This window comes from Vulpes lagopus, chromosome 23 (assembly GCF_018345385.1).
Source record: "Vulpes lagopus strain Blue_001 chromosome 23, ASM1834538v1, whole genome shotgun sequence".
Taxonomy (NCBI): Eukaryota; Metazoa; Chordata; class Mammalia; order Carnivora; family Canidae; genus Vulpes; species Vulpes lagopus.
Window position 1 is genome coordinate 54,317,118 of NC_054846.1, and position 16,317 is coordinate 54,333,434.

The 16,317-nt window shown below is 39.5% G+C and overlaps 1 protein-coding gene across 4 annotated transcripts in view; it reads left to right on the forward strand.

Moving 5' to 3' along the window:
- The first annotated feature begins 974 nt into the window (after positions 1-974).
- The window catches only part of OSBPL9 (oxysterol binding protein like 9), a 170,250-nt gene continuing 154,907 nt past the window's right edge, over positions 975-16,317 (forward strand). For all 4 annotated transcript variants that reach the window (XM_041739145.1, XM_041739146.1, XM_041739147.1 and 1 more), the window contains exon 1: positions 975-1,108. In XM_041739145.1, coding sequence (XP_041595079.1) covers positions 998-1,108 — 111 coding nt within the window. In that variant the 5' untranslated portion in view covers positions 975-997. The remainder of the gene's footprint in view (positions 1,109-16,317) is intronic.

Below are 16,317 nucleotides of genomic sequence, written 5' to 3' on the forward strand. Positions count from 1 at the left end.
GAACTGACCTGGACCAGACTGAGGCCTTATCTCAGCTGTGTGTCCACAGACTGACTTTGCATTGGTTCCTTAATTTCCTACATCTTTCTGTATTTTTTGTTTGTTATGTGATTTGTCTTCTGTCCTGCTCTGTGTGCTGTGTAAGAAGCTAAGTTTAATCACATGGTGAAATAACTTTGAGTCTGGAAGCCTGAACCTGCTTTATAATTATGATTAGCTTTGCTTTATGATTGAACAAAGCTGACATTGTGCAAAGACTCGTGTACGTGCTTCACAGCGTGCTCATGACATCCACTGACACTGAACCTGCTGTTCCTTCAATATGTCTGGTCTTTGAATTTGTTATTCCTTCCCCCGGAAGGCTCTTCTCCCAGGTTCCCTCCATCACTTTCTTCCGGTCTTTGCTCAAAAGTTACCTTCTCATTCAAGCCTTCTTCATTTGGGAAATTAAAATTGCATCTCCTACGTTCTGCCTCTCATTTTTCTCCATAGCACTTACCAGTGATAATTTGCTATTTATTTTGTTGCCTGTTTCCTTCTGCCCCTCATGAAGTCTGTGCCGAATCCCAAAGCCTAAAAGTGTGTCTAGCACAAAATAGCAAGTATGTCTTACGTGAATGGATTTCTTTCTTTGTGTGTGTGTGTGTGTGTGTGTGTGTGTGTGTGTGTGAATGGATTTCTGAGATGAATGCATACATGAGTATCATATGTGAAATCTTTGGGACCCGTAAGGTATCATCATGGGTAATAAAATTATTTATGTGACTAAGTAATCCTATTGGTATTCATGCTTGCCTTTCTCACGTCCCTGGGAAGGTCTAAGGTGACGGCTGGGGGCAGGGGCGGGGGCGGGGAGCTGACGGCAGCAGCAGCGGCTGGCCCCGCCCCGCCTCGCCCCGCCCGGCCCCGCCCCTTCCCGCGGCGGCCCCGCCCCCAGCCGGTGAATACCTTATAGCGAGTGACGTCAGGCCGTTTGTTGTCATTGGCGGCTCCCAAGATGGCGTCCATCATGGAAGGGCCGCTGAGTAAATGGACCAACGTGATGAAGGGGTGGCAGTACCGTTGGTTTGTGCTGGACTACAATGCAGGGCTGCTCTCCTATTACACGGTGAGACCTCGGGGGGCAGAACTCCGAGCGCCCCAGGGGTCGCTCCCGGGGGGGGGGTGCTAAGCTGGGGGCGCCGCCGTGCGAGGGGTTCCCTCGAGGGGAGGCCTTACGTCCGGGGGAGCCAATGGCGGTGGAGGAGATGCCGGCGCAGCCAATAAGCAAGCAGTGGCTGTCTGGTTTACGGGCTAGGGGCGAGCCGTTTTTAGGGTCCTGCGTGGAGCTGTGGTGGGATCCAGCGCGGTGTAGGCAGGTGACGGCGGTGGTAGCAGTAATTTAAAGGCTCAGGCCACGCCGTCTGTGTGCCCCCCCCCGCCCGAGACCCCGAAGCCGGCCGCGCCCCTTAGCTTCCCTCCCGGGATTAAAGAGCGCGGTTTCCTGCGGGCGACGGTCACACGAGCGGGGCCCGGTGTCCGGCTTGCGGGCGACACGGGGGAGTCTGAAGCCCCTCGCGTCTGCCCGGACGGAGTGTGTCTTTTATGGGACGCGCTCCTCCGTTCTGAGAGAGGCGAGCGGCACCGACGCCTTAACTTTTGCAGCCGAGGGCTTCCTCCCCAGGCGTCTCCTGTTAGCGAAAGACACTGCGGTGTCTCCTGAAAGTTGTGTCGCGGAGGGGCCTCGGGGTGGGGCTCCACCGTCATTCAGAGCTAATTAGCGGCGGGGGCAAGTGCCGGAATGGCCTTGAATCTTAGGTTCTGACTACCCGTTCCACACCTACCGCATTAGAAATAGAAGGTGGGTGGTATTAGAGAAATCACTTAAAAAGGTGCCGTCTCCGAATAGTGTATAGTTAATAATAGCCACTGAGAGGGAAGAAACCACTTAAAAGGACGAAATAGAACTCCCTGAAGGCTTCAGAAAATTAGAAGAAAAAATCATCATTTGAGAAGAAGGATTAATATTGATGAGAGAAATATTTATTTGTTCATTTAAAAATATTTATTGAACTCCCACTGTATGTTAGTTATTACTGCTTTGGGCTAGGTGTGTGTGTGACACACGTGTGCGTTTGAGCAAGAATCAGCAGAGATCAAGGTAGTCACCATTCTTTTTCTTGGGAGCCTATAGTCTAGTTTAGTGGCTCCCTTAATTCATTTCACTCACAATAACTGTGTAAGGTATGTACTTGTGATCCTCATTTTATAGTTTTGGAATTTGAGGCTCCAGGCTTTTAAGTAATTTGCTCAAGATCACAAAGCTAGCAGTAAGTGGTGTGATCAGGATTCCAGATTCCTGGCTTTCTGTTTTTACTACACTTCACTTTCACTGCAGGGAGGAGGAAAGTGCAAGCTGTGAGTTACTAAAGGCAAGTCTACAGGAGTAAAAAAAAAAAAAAAAAAAGTAACTTTCAACACTCTTTAACTACTTACATCCTTTCTCTACATACTTTTTATTTTTACTTTTGAAGATTTTATTTATTCATGAGAGACACACAGAGAGAGACAGAGACACAGGCAGAGGGAGAAGCAGCTCCCTGGCGGAACCTGATGTGGGACTCAATTTCCAGGATTATGCCCTGAGCCAAAGGCAGACACTCAATTACTGAGCCACCGAAGTACCCCCTCTACATACTTTTTAAAGGGAGAAAAAGACCAAAATCTGAATGAGATTTAAGCCTATCATTCACGATTATCTTTAGGTAGCCATGAAGGAGATGCAACTGAACACTATATCTTGAAAACTCTGGAGTAATGAAATCCTATAGCTCAGATAAATGAAGAGTAATGTTGGGTTTCGGTAGATACCATAATTAGAAATTCCCACTGACCCTTTCCAGCCTATTCAACGTAGGGTAATTTCAATAAGTGGCAATATGGAATTAACTTAACTCTACAAATCCCAAATTCGTATTGGTTTAAATCTAGGGCCGTACTCTAGAGGCCACAAGCTGGGTTCTTAGGAGCTCCTAGCCCTTTTTCCTGTTTTTCTGCCTTTTCTGCATCCTTTTACTGCCTCCTTTCCCTTTTAGTTTTTAAATACCTTGATAAATCTCTCCTTGCCCTAAATACAGATTTTTCATATACTTCTTCGTCTCCTTTCTCCCCTTCCCCCAATATGTAATTTCTCCCTTCTGAGACCAGACTCTATGAAACATCATCCTTGTTAGCTGAAGGAGATGTCCTATTTCTCACTAATGTCTGTTTAGAAGTCTTCTCCGCCCCCCCCCCCCCCCCCCCAGTTTTTTGGTGTCAAAGCATTTGCTTGTAGAGAAACATCAGGGAAATATTATAAAGTAAAATGATCTTGTGAAAATAAAATAATACCTAATCCCAAATTAGAGGAGGAGGAGGTCCAGCAAAGATGAAAAGAGGATAGGTATTCACTTAAAGACAAAGTAGGAGACATGTTGAACATTGGCAAGGACTTCTGTACACTTGGACATTGTTTTACTACGTTAGAATTCAGAAGGCTGGGCAGCCCTGGTGGCTCAGCGGTTTAGCACCGCCTTCAGCCCAGGATGTGATCCGGGAGACCCGGGATCGAGTCCCATTTTGGGCTCCCTGCATGGAGCCTGCTTCTCCCTCTGCCTGTGTCTCTGCCTCTCCCTCTCTGTGTCTCTCATGAATAAATAAATAAAATCTTTTTTTTTTATAGGACAGTCTTTTTTTTTTTTAAATTTTTATTTACTTATGATAGTCAGAGAGAGAGAGAGAGAGAGAGGAAGAGACACAGGCAGAGGGAGAAGCAGGCTCCATGCACCGGGAGCCCGATGTGGGATTCGATCCCGGGTCTCCAGGATCGCGCCCTGGGCCAAAGGCAGGCGCCAAACCACTGCAGCACCCAGGGATCCCAAATAAATAAAATCTTAAAAAAAAAAAAAAAAAAGGATTCAGAAGGCTTAGAAGATACAGTTTAGTGATTTGTGTGGGGCTTATAACTTGGACCTACATCTTCCAGAGAGTATCTGAATTAGTTATATTAGCCTTTTAACAGAGTAATAAATAGCAAGTCACCCTGTTCCTTTTTTTCAGAATCACTTAGGCTCTGGTCTGGCTTGTGGTTGGAGGTCTATTCCAGCATGGCCATGAAAACCCGGAACTAAAGTAGATTGGCCTTGCTTTAGAGTTGTCCTGTACTGAAAATTGATATTGGAATAATCTTAGAGTTGGGTTAGAATCACTGGGATTGCCGTGAATTGAATAGATTCACCTAAATGTCACCTCAGCCTGGATCTTTTTCTCTGGGCCTAGGCCCAGATCTAGATCTGTTCTCTGGGAATGAATGGTCTTTTTATTTTATCTTTCTTTTATTTTCATACTCTGTGAATTTTCAGTTTTTTAAAAAGAGCTTCATATAGTATTGTTCTGCCCAATACAGGAAGAGAGAAACTGATTATCTCTTTTAGGAAAGTAGATTTAGGCAGTCTTTTTAGCTCTAGTTCAAGCTTTTAATTATTAGAAACAATGTAATACAGTTCATTCAGCAAGTATTAATTTGGGGTTGACTTTGTAATAGGCATTGTGTTATACATGGTAGAGGTACAGAATGAAGGAGAGATTCCCTTCTACCTAGGAACTCACATTCTAGCAGCAGACACCTAAACATAATTTCAAAACAATATGATAAATTCTACAATAGAAATAAGAGTGCTGTGGGAACATTGCCTGGAAAAGGCAAGGGAGACATTTGAGCTGAGATTTATAGGATAAAGGAAGAAGAGAAGAAGAGCATTTCAGGCAATAGGTGGGAAACTTGAGAAAATGAAAGTGCATTAAGAAGATACTGAGAATTTCTGAGTAGCTCTCGTGTAAAGATGTGCATAGGAGATAGGAAGATATTGAGTCCAGAAGGCATTTGGAGCAGCTAAGGTATAATTTGGGAACAGTGTCTGAACAGCTACCATTTATGTGAATCATGATCATAAAGGAAGATGAGAAAGGAAGGAAAATTGTGGGAATTATAGGTATATGAGGAGTTAGAAGGTTAGAAAGTTAGTGAAGATCATGCCTTTTGTAACCTTTTGAGAACCTACTGTGTGCCAGGTGCTATGCTAGAAAAAGGTGTTAAAATGGCAAATAAAATGGAAATAATCCATGCTTTCATGATACCTAGAGTATCCTGGGGGATACAGCAAGTAAGACCTGTGATCTGGGAAGCATAGGATGGATGCTTTTGGGTATGTAGGTATGTTACTTGACTCAGTCTTGGAAGGTCAGGAAAGGTTTCCTAGAAGAAACAGATTTGCTGTGACCTGAACGATGAATAGAAGTTACCTATGTGAGCAGAGAGAGGTAACTGCTTGAGATAGAGGGAATAAATGTTTTCAGAGGAGACAAGAATCAGGAAATTGACAGTCATGGAGTTTGAACTGTGAGATGGACAGTACTGAGATCTAGAGAGGTAGGAAGGGGCCAGATAATGAAAGGCTTTCTTGGTAAACCACCTAAGGAATTTAAACTTTACTCCCCCGGGGCATTGGAAAGTGTTTTAGGTGTTGTGAATACTTTCTATTAAAGAAAATTTCAAACATCTATAAAAGAGGGTAGTAAACTGAATTACTGTTATCCAGCTTGTACAATTATCAACATATGGCCAATCTAGTTTTGTTAATACTTCCACCAACTCCTTCCTTCCCCCATTGGTTCGTTTTAACGCAGATCCCAGATACCGTATCCTTTCATTTGTGAATATTTCAGATGTATTACTAAAAGTTAAAGTCTCTCTCTTTTAAAAAATGTTAAAACAATGCAATTATTACAACTAAATATTATTAATACTAATTTACTAATATCAAATATGTAGTCTGTGTTCAATTTCCTTAAATGTCTCAAACATCTTTCCCTCATCAGTTGGTTTGAGTCAGGATTCCAAACAAGATCCACACATAAATTTATAGGTCCTCCTTCCTTTTTCTTTTTCTCTCTTTTTTTTGTTTTGTTTTGTTTTGTTTTTTTATCACTTGTTGAAGAAACCGGATCTCACTTATCCTGTAGAATTTTCTGCATTCTGGATTTTGCTGGCAACGTTCTTGTGGTATGTTTAAACATGTTCCTTTGTTGTCCATATTTCCTACAATAGAGGAACTGTATAAACTGATAATTAGAGCTAGAAGCTTAATCCTGTTTTTTTTTTCTTTTGGGCAAGAATTTTTCATAAGTGAAACATTACATCAAGTGGCACATGATGTCTGGTAGTCTCTGATTTTAAAATTGATCAAGAGGTACAGGTAAAATTTGTATTCTTTAAAGAAGACTGTCATTACAGAGAAATAATCAAGTCACATTGACAGGCCTTAGTGACTGGATAGGAGTGAAAGGGGAGGAGTCATCTAATGAAATGCAGGTTTTTGGTTTTACACGGATGAATGATAGGGAAGTTAGGAAGAACAGGTTGGGGGAGCGGTTGCTTTGGGGGCATACTGAAATTGATGTAAAACTGTCCTATAGTGTGGAATTGAGGGGGAAAATCTGGTTAGATACATATTAGCTTTATATATGGAGAATTGAGAAAGAGAATAATTAGGATGCTGAGAAACATCATTGGATTAGTTACTGCTTTACAACAAATTATCCCAATACCTAGCAATTTAAAACAAAAAACATTTATTATCATAGTTTCTGTGGCTCAGAACTTTGAGTGACTTAGCTGGATGGTTCTGGTGTAGGGTCTCAAGAAGTTGCAGTCAAGATATTGGCTCAGGTTGTAGTCCTGTGAAAGGCTTGACGGGAGTTGGAGGATCTGCTTCCAGGATGACTCACTCTCACAGCAGTTGGCAGCAGGCCTCTTAGTTCCTTGCTGGCTGTTGGAATGTGGCCTCAATTCTTCATCAGCTAGCCTCTCCATTGGGTTAGGCTAGTGTTTATCATAGGCTTTATGGCTTCACCCAGAAGGAGTGATCAAAGTGAAAGCAAGGAGGTAGCTGCAGTGCCTTTTATGACTTAGTCTGAGAACATGACTTCTGCCTTATTTGGTTCATTAGAAATGCATCATACAGTTTAGCTTATGCTCATGGGGATGGGAATTTCAGGCATCGAGAGGGGAATTAGTCCCTACCTTTTGAAAGGAGTGTCAAAGAATTTGTGGACAGTTTTTTAAGCCATAGTCATATTCAAAGAATTGGCAGAGAAGAAAGCCTGCAGAGGAGAGTGACAAGGGACAGCCAGAGATGTAAGAGAAAAACCAGAAGAATGTGGCAGTCAACGTGTAGGAATAGTGAGTTGGCTTGAATACTGTTGAGAAGACTGAATAGGTAAAGACCTGTAAAAATATCCACCAGATTGATCAATTTGGACAATTGATGCCCTTGGTGAGATCAATTTCTGTGGGGTGGTTAGTTTGGAAGAAAGGCAGATTGGAATGGTTTAGAGAGTAAGGTGTAAGAAGTAGAAAAAGTAGATTGCTCAAGATGTTTCATTGTGAAAGAGGCAGAGAGGAATATAGAACTAAGGGGTAGGGATTCTAAGAGGATTTTGTTTAAATGTAGGGACAAGAATCAAGGTCCATGTTAAAAATGAGGGTAGAGTTAGGACTTATGAGCATAGTGAAGATTTAGATCAATGCCATGGGACCTGGAAAAAGGAATGGCTAGGGACACATTAAAGGTTATTCCAGTTGTTTGAGGAACTAGATGAGATTATAAAGTATGATTTGTTTCATCATTACCCAAAAATGGTTAACTCTTTATATTTTGTTTTTGTAACATTTTGGAGAGAAAGTTAGAAAGTGAATTAATTAGTAAGTTACCAGGATGGCTCAAGGTATTCTTAGTAAAAAGAATCATTAGAAAAATCATATGTTCTTCACTATTACATGCTGCCTGGAAGAGACTCATTTTTTTTTTAAATTTTTATTTATTTATGATAGTCACACAGAGAGAGAGAGAGAGAGAGAGAGAGAGGCAGAGACATAGGCAGAGGGAGAAGCAGGCTCCACGCACCGGGAGCCGGACGTGGGATTCGATCCCAGGTCTCCAGGATCACGCCCTGGGCCAAAGGCAGGCGCTAAACCGCTGCGCCACCTAGGGATCCCTGGAAGAGACTCATAGTGATTCTGCATTTCAGAACCACTGGTAGTTGAAACACATTTAAGTGTCATCTGAAGTCTTTAGCAGTGTTTGGAAGATGATCAAAAATTTTGGAGAGCTTAAGTATATGTATTTTTCTTGCAAAGATGTAAAAGAGGTAGTTTCAGGTTCTCCTAGAAAGGTATCAGCACCACTCTCATCAAACAGTTAAAAGTGAATTTATACTTTTGTAAATAAACTCTTTTTGACAGTTTTTATTGAGCTTAAATGGTATATGTTAAGAAGTCCAAAACTAGTAAAGTAGCTTTTGAATTGTAAAAGGAACAAAACACAGAGAGGAGAGAGAGAGGCAGACACAGGCAGAGGGAGAAGCAGGCCCCATGCAGGGAACCTGATGTGGGACTTGATCCTGGGTCCTCAGGATCCTGCCCTGGCCGAAGGCGGCGCTAAACCACTGAGCCATCTGGGTTGTCAGAAAAATTGTACCTAATCTAGTGTCCTGAAAAGAAAACAAAGGAAGCTTCTAAAATTGTAAGTAGTATCAGTGAAGATATATATGGAAATTTTGTATCGTTTGTTTTCTTGACTACTCTAGTCACCCTTGATTTTTTTTCTCCCCTGTTTTAATACCCTTGAAACTTGCTCATATAATTCTTTGGGCATTTAATCATTTTATATTTGTTATCATTAACTAGCTGTATCCATGGTACATTCTTTATCTGTACAACAAGTTTGTAAACTTCTTAATGGCAATACTGAGCATCATGATCTTCAAGTCCTACAGTGTGGCACATTGTTCTTATAGTGAATGGAATGTCCAAGGCCCTTAAAACTAGGTTTAGAGATGAGATTCAAAAGGCTGTTTTGGAATTGTGTCTCATGTATCCTTTTAAGTTTTTCAGACTATACTACTAATAAATATATATGTTTCCATGGTTTATGTAAAACATGAGTGAGCTTATATCAACAACAGTGGCTTTTGTTTAATTATCTGGAGCCTGTAGAACTGTGTGGGATCTTTTGCTTAGTGTGTTATATCAGATAAGCAGTCAGCTCTTGCTTCTGTTGCAGGCAGTTTTGTGGATGGTAATAATTTGTGGAAGGACAGAAGATAGATTGTTCTTAAATATGCCACTCTATGTATGGCATATTGTCATAGGATCAGCTTTTCAAATATTTATATAATTCCAATCAAAGCTAGGAGAATGCACAAGTGATTTAAATTAAGGATTTAATTCTTTTTATTGTTTATAGAGAAAGACAAATGGCCAATCCAATTATTTATTTTCCTTCTCACTTTATGAAAAATTCTCTTGGACTAGTTCCTTTAAAAAAAAAAGGGACCTAATCTTTTTTTTTTTTCTTTTTTTTTTTTCAAAAGTTAAGTTTACAAGGTACATGGAATCCTACAAATGGACTTATATTCAAAAGAAGTATTTTGAGTTATTCATAATTTTTTCCTATTTACATGACAATGTTAAGATTATTATGAAAATTGGTTTTATGTTTCCTGGAGTTTTGTTCACATTAAGCCTTCATGCTAAGATTGTCTACTTACTTCATTTCTTGTATTTTATTTTAGCATTACTATAGCACAGATGGGTAAATATTTGCTTTGTTGCTCTGGCAACTGTCTACATTCTCTCATTCTCTTTCCTCAGTCATTCAGAGAAGGTGCCATGCCTCCCAGAGACATTTAGTGGGAACACCTTAACATCTTATACTCACACTTGATAGTATACCTACTTTCCTGCCAACGCTTATCTGTATCCTTCCCCATCAGAGTGGAAGAGGTAATCCTTGGGGGTTCTGGATTCCATCTGCTCACAAATTTTCAAGCACCTCAGTGTACAGATTTTCTCTTCTGTTTTCTCTACTCCCTTTCTCTCATGTATCTTAAACTTCCTTTCTGTGTATGGGCTTTTGTGGTTTAAGAATATTTGTTTTGCGGGATCCCTGGGTGGCGCAGCGGTTTGGCGCCTGCCTTTGGCCCAGGGCGCGATCCTGGAGACCCGGGATCGAATCCCACGTCGGGCTCCCGGTGCATGGAGCCTGCTTCTCTCCCTCTGCCTATGTCTCTGCCTCTCTCTCTCTCTGTGACTATAATAAATAAATAAAAATTTAAACCCCCCCCCCCAAAAAAAATAATTTAAAAAAAAAGAATATTTGTTTTGCAATACAACAACTAGACATCATTGTAACAATTTCACAAAAATGTGAAATTTTTAAGGAAATCTTTGAGTTGCCTGTTGCTTTTTTTCTTGTGTGTGTGTGTAACAGTTTTATTCAGGTAGTAGTTTACATACCACCTATTTGAATTAAATGGTTTTTAATATATTTGCAGAATTGTGTAACCATCTCCACAATTTTAGAAAACTTTCATCACCTCCAAAAGAAAGACTGTTTCCACTATATTACTAGCAAGATTTTACCCCAGCCTAGGCAACCACTAATCTACTTTTGGTCTCTGACAGGTTTGCCTATTTTGTTCATTTCATATAAATAGAATCATATTATAAAAGTCGCCTTTAAATGATTTTAATGTGGCTTTTTTTCATTTAACATAATGTTTTCATTACTTTCTACTGCTAAATATTTTGTGGTATGAGCATTACACATTTGTATTTATCCATTTATCAGTTAACAGACATTTAAGTTTTTTCCACTTTTTTGGGTATTGTGACTAATGCTACTATGAACATTTGTGTACATAAGTTTTGGTGTGAACATGTTTTCATTTCTCTTAGATGTACATAGGGGTGACTCTATGTTTAGCCTTTTGAGGAATTGCAAGACTGTTTTCCAAAGCAGCAGCATCATTTTACATTCCCACCAGGGGTATAAAGGTACCACGTTCTCTGCATCCTTGCCAGTACTGTTATTATCTCTCATTTTGATTATAACCATCTCAGGTGGGTGTGAAGTAGTATGTTGTTATGGTTGGTTGGTTTGTTTTATTTATTTATTTATTTATTTATTTATTTATTTATTTATTTATTTATTTATGATAGTCACACACACAGAGAGAGAGAGAGAGAGGCAGAGACACAGGCAGAGGGAGAAGCAGGCTCCATGCACCGGGAGCCCGACGTGGGATTCGATCCCGGGTCTCCAGGATCGCGCCCTGGGCCAAAGGCAGGTGCTAAACCGCTGCGCCACCCAGGGATCCCGTTTTTTTGTTTTTTGTTTTTAAAGATTTTATTTATTTATCCATGAGAGAGACAGAGAGAGAAGCAGAGACATAGGCAGAGGGAGAAACAGGCTCCATGCAAAGAGCCTGACATGGGACTTGATCCTCGGTCTCCAGGATCAAGCCCTGGGCTGAAGTGGGTGCTAAACCACTGAGCCACCCAGGCTGCCCTGTTGTTATGGTTTTAATTTGTGTTTCCTCGATGGCTGCTGATGGCGAACATCTTTTCATATGCTTATTGACCATTTGTATATCTTTTCTAGAGAAATATCTATTCAGATCTTTTGCTAATTTTTATTTTATTTTTTTTTAGAGAGAGAGTGAGAGCAAGAGCAAGGGTGGAGGGGTTGGGGGCGAGGAGCAGAAGGAGAGAAAGAGAAAATCTTAAATAGGCTCCACACTCAGCACTCTTGAGATCATGACCTGAGCTGAAATCAAAAGTTGAATGCTTAACCAGCTGAGCCACTCAGGTGCCCCCAGATCATTTGCTAATTTTTAAATTGTGGAATTGTCTTTTTTGAGTGGTAGGAGTTTTTTTTAATATATATTCTAGATACAAATCCCTTATTAGATACATGATTTGCAAATATTTTTTTCTCTAAGTTGTCTTCTTTCTAAATATTTTATTTATTTGAGAGAAAGAGCACACGAGTGAGCATGAGCAAGTGGGAGAGGCAGAGGGAGAAGCAGACTCAAAATTTTAAAATTTGTTTATGTCTAATTTAACTTTATTTTTTCTTGCTTGTGCTTTTGGTGATATAAAAAACCATCTAAGGTCACAGAGTTTTACACCTACTTTCTTCTAAGAATTTAAAGTATTTATTTATTTGTTTGTTTGTTTATTTAGAGTTTAAAGTTTAAGCTCTTATGTTTAGGTCTTTGATTCATTTTGAATTAATTTTTAAAAAAATTTTATTTATTTATTCATGAGAGACATACAGAGAGAGGGAAAGAGAGAGAGAGAGAGAGAGAGAGGCAGAGACACAGGCAGAGGAGAAGCAGGCTCCATGCAGGGAGCCCGATGTGGGACTCCATCCCGGGTCTCCAGGATCACGCCCTGGGTTGAAGGCAGGTGCTCAACCGCTGAGCCACCTGGGCTGCCCTTGAATTAATTTTTGTATATGGTGTGAATTAAGGGTCACATTCTTTTTCTTAAATTTTATGTTCTTCTTCTTCTTCTTCTTCTTTTTTTTTTTTTTTTGTATGTGGCTATCAAGTTATTCTAGCACCAGATATTGAAAAGACTGTTCTTTACCTTGGCAGCCTTGTTGAAAATCAATTGACCATAAACCTGAGGGTTTATTTCTGGCCTCTCAGTTCTACTCCATTAATCTTTATGTCTGTCCTTATGTCAATGTCACACTGTTTCAAGTATTATAGCATTGTAATACATTTTGTAATTGGGAAGTATGTCTTTCAGCCTTTTTCTTTTCTTTTCTTTTTAAATTGTTTTGCCTGTTTTGGGTCCTTTGAAGTTCCGTATGAATTTTAGGACCTACTGACTTTTTCATTAACAAATTTACATGGTCGTATTTCTCCCACATTGAAAATATCTCTCATTCTGTGTCTCCCTGAATATTCCATCCTGAACCTCTCTTCTTAAACTTGTAGACAGAGTTTTCTACACTGTGTCCATTCCATCCATCTTACACTGACTCTGCAGCAGTTTTTACCTCCAGATTTTACTGAAAATCCTAGCAGAGGTCTCCAATGATAGTTTTGTTGCTACACCCAACAAGTACTTTTTGTTTTTCACACTTAATTTTAATAGCACTGTCTCTGTAGAATTTGGTGATATTGATTTTTATTTCTTTTAAAACAATAGTTTTATTGTTCTTGAGATCACACCTTCAATTTTAGGAAAATGAAACAGTACTGAAAAGTATATACAGTAGAAGGAAGAAAAGTCTCATTTGAAATTCCCGTGTTTTGGAAAATAGCTTTTCTAAAAACTGTTTCTGCTTAAATATACATGTATGTTTATTTTATGTAACTAGATCATCTTATACATGATATTCTCCAACTTAATAACATTTTATTAAAGATTTTTCATGGGCAGCCTGAGTGGCTCAGCAGTTTAGCGCTGCCTTCAGCCCAGGGCGTGATCCTGGAGTCCCGAGATCGAGTCCCCTGTCAGGCTTCCTGCATGGAGCCTGCTTCTCCCTCTGCCTGTGTCTCTGCCTCTCTCTCTTTCTCTCTCTCTCTCTCTGTCTCCTGAATAAATAAGTAAAATCTTAAAAAAAAATTTCCATATAATTTAGTATTGCGTTTCTTCAAGTAGCAAAATGAACAAAGGATATAATTTCTCCTTTATCCTTACTTAATGAGATTTCAGTTATCTGGCTTTGAGAGATTAAGATTCCTATGCTGTTTATGATACAGCATAAGAAGGTACAGTAATCTGCATTATCATAGTTCTACTCAGTTGGGTAATACTCAGTTTACTTATTAGGTAAGGCAGTTTATGAAGACCCACTGCACCTCTTAATGAAGGAGTGGCAGTTTTAGTAGAGCTTGTGGGAGGAGAAATATTGTTTTTTTTTTTTTTTTTTTTTTTTTTTTTTTTTTTTTTGTGATAGTCATACAGAGAGAAAGAGAGAGGCAGAGACACAGGCAGAGGGAGAAGCAGGCTCCATGCACCGGGAGCCTGATGTGGGATTCGATCTCGGGTCTCCAGGATCGCGCCCTGGGCCAAAGGCAGGCGCCAAACCGCTGCGCCACCCAGGGATCCCGGAGGAGAAATATCGTAAGCCATGTTGGAAAATACAATCTGCCACAAGTTTCTACTAGATGTTAATCATTGTTCTAGGTATTTTCTAATATTGTCAAATATGTCACCTTATTAAGTCTCTCAACATCTCCCATTTTTTATTGCTACCAAGGTAGCATATAAACCACCATCATATCTCATTTGATCTGTTGCAAAAACCTCATGTAACTGTTTCCATTTTTGCTCTCTAAAATCCATTTTTGAGAGACTCCTAACTCTGGGAAACGAACTAGGGGAGGTGGGCAGGGGGGCGGGGGGTGACTGGGTGACAGGCACTGAGAGGGGCACTTGATTGGATGAGCACTGGGTGTTATTCCATATGTTGGCAAATTGAACACCAATAAAAAATAAATTTATAAAAAAAATAAAATCCATTTTCTATCAGCAGCTCAAGTGATCTTAAAAAAGTAAAGAAAAACAAAAATAAAAGATCATGTTACTTTTCTGTTTAAAATTCTCTAGGGATTTTAGAAAAAAATCCAAACTCTTTACTGTGACTTATAGGTTCTTGGTTATCTGCCCCCATTTATTTTGCTATAGTATTCCATTTGCTTACCACTCCTGTCCACACTAGGTTTTTTTTTTTTTTTTCTGTTCCTAGAGCACCTCTAACTTGTTCCTGCCTCAGGGCCTTTGTATAGGTTTTCTAGATTTTCAGACTGTTATTACTTCAGGTCTGTAGCATGGCTGACTCCTTCTTGTTATACAGGTCTTCATTCAGATGTCACTGCTCTGAGAAGCCTTTCCATAACAATCCACCTAAAGTAGGCCTCACTGTCAGTCACTATCACAATGATCTTGTTTTATTTTTTCATGGCATTTGTTGTTAGCTTCTGAAGTTACCTTTTCTTGTTTATTGTCTGTTTCTCTCCTCTGGAATATAAACTCCTATCTCTAGCATCTAGAGCTGTAGCTGGCATTTTTGAATATTCAGTAAATATTTATAGAATGAACAATAGTGTGAAGTAGTTGATATTATTTCTATATAATGAAGACATTGAGACTTAAGAAATCACATAATAGGACACCTGGGTGGCTCAGTGGTTGAGTGTCTGTCTTTGGCTTGAGGTGTGGTCCCAGGTCCGGGGATCGAATCTTGCATCCGGCTTCCTGTGAGGAGCCTGCTTCTCCCTCTGTCTATATCTCTGCCTCTCTCTCTGTGTCTCTCATGAGTAAATAAATAGAATCTTAAAAAAAAAAGAAAAAGAAAAGAAATCACATAATAGGGCAGCCCTGGTGGCTCGGCGGTTTAGCGCCTGCCTTTGGCCCAGGGCATGATCCTGGAGTCCCGGGATCGAGTCCCACATCAGGCTCCCGGCATGGAGCCTGCTTCTCTCTCCTCCTGTGTCTCTGCCTCTCTCTCTCTCTCTCTCTCTCTCGCTCTCATAAATAAACAAACAAACAAATAAATAAATCTTCAAAAAAATAAAAAAAATAAATTGCCTTTTTGAAAAAAATTATCCCCGATTGTGAAAGTAAATTATGTTTATTGTAAATCTTAACTAATCACAGATTTGAACATTTCTTAAGCCCTTAGGCATGGCTCTTGAATTGCTGGGAACATTTTTACCAGTTTTTTTTTTTTTTTTTTTTGTAAAACTTTGTTCTGAGTTCCAATCTCCAAAGTTGAACAAGGAGCTTTTGGAGCATATCCATTCTAAATTGAGGCTGAGGATGAGTCTTAGAATTAGAACTAAGTATCCAAAATTCTATTGTTCATGCTAACTAAATTATTTTGTGTATTGTATAAATTTTTTTCATCATTGACTTTTTGTATGCTCTTCTCATCGTTTGTCTTTTCATGACCTTATTATTTTGGTCCCTTACTTAGTCTTTTCCAAAAACAGAAAAACATTCCTGGGCAATTTTTGCCAGAGAAGTGAAGTTGAAAGATAATAATGGATTATCACAGCACAGAGAAGTACTAATATATAACACAAACCACCTGAAGTTTAACATGCATGCTTCTATCATTTCCTTCAATTGTTTTTTTGTGAAATAACATTAATCTTATTTAGTATTCTGGGCAGTATTTGAGAAGCAAAGCAAAAATAGAAAATTTACCTTGAGGTCCATATATATTAACATCCTTTAAGTAATTTGCAGAATTTACCTATTATTTAGTATTTAATTTTTAACTTTAGAAAGAATATGAAAACTCTAAGTTATTGTAACTGTGTTTAATTAAACTGTGAAAATGGTTTTCTTCACTGATCTGTTGGCTTGAAATTCTGACTTGAAGATACTGTCTTTTTAAAGAAATAATGAGAGAATCGAGACTTTACAAT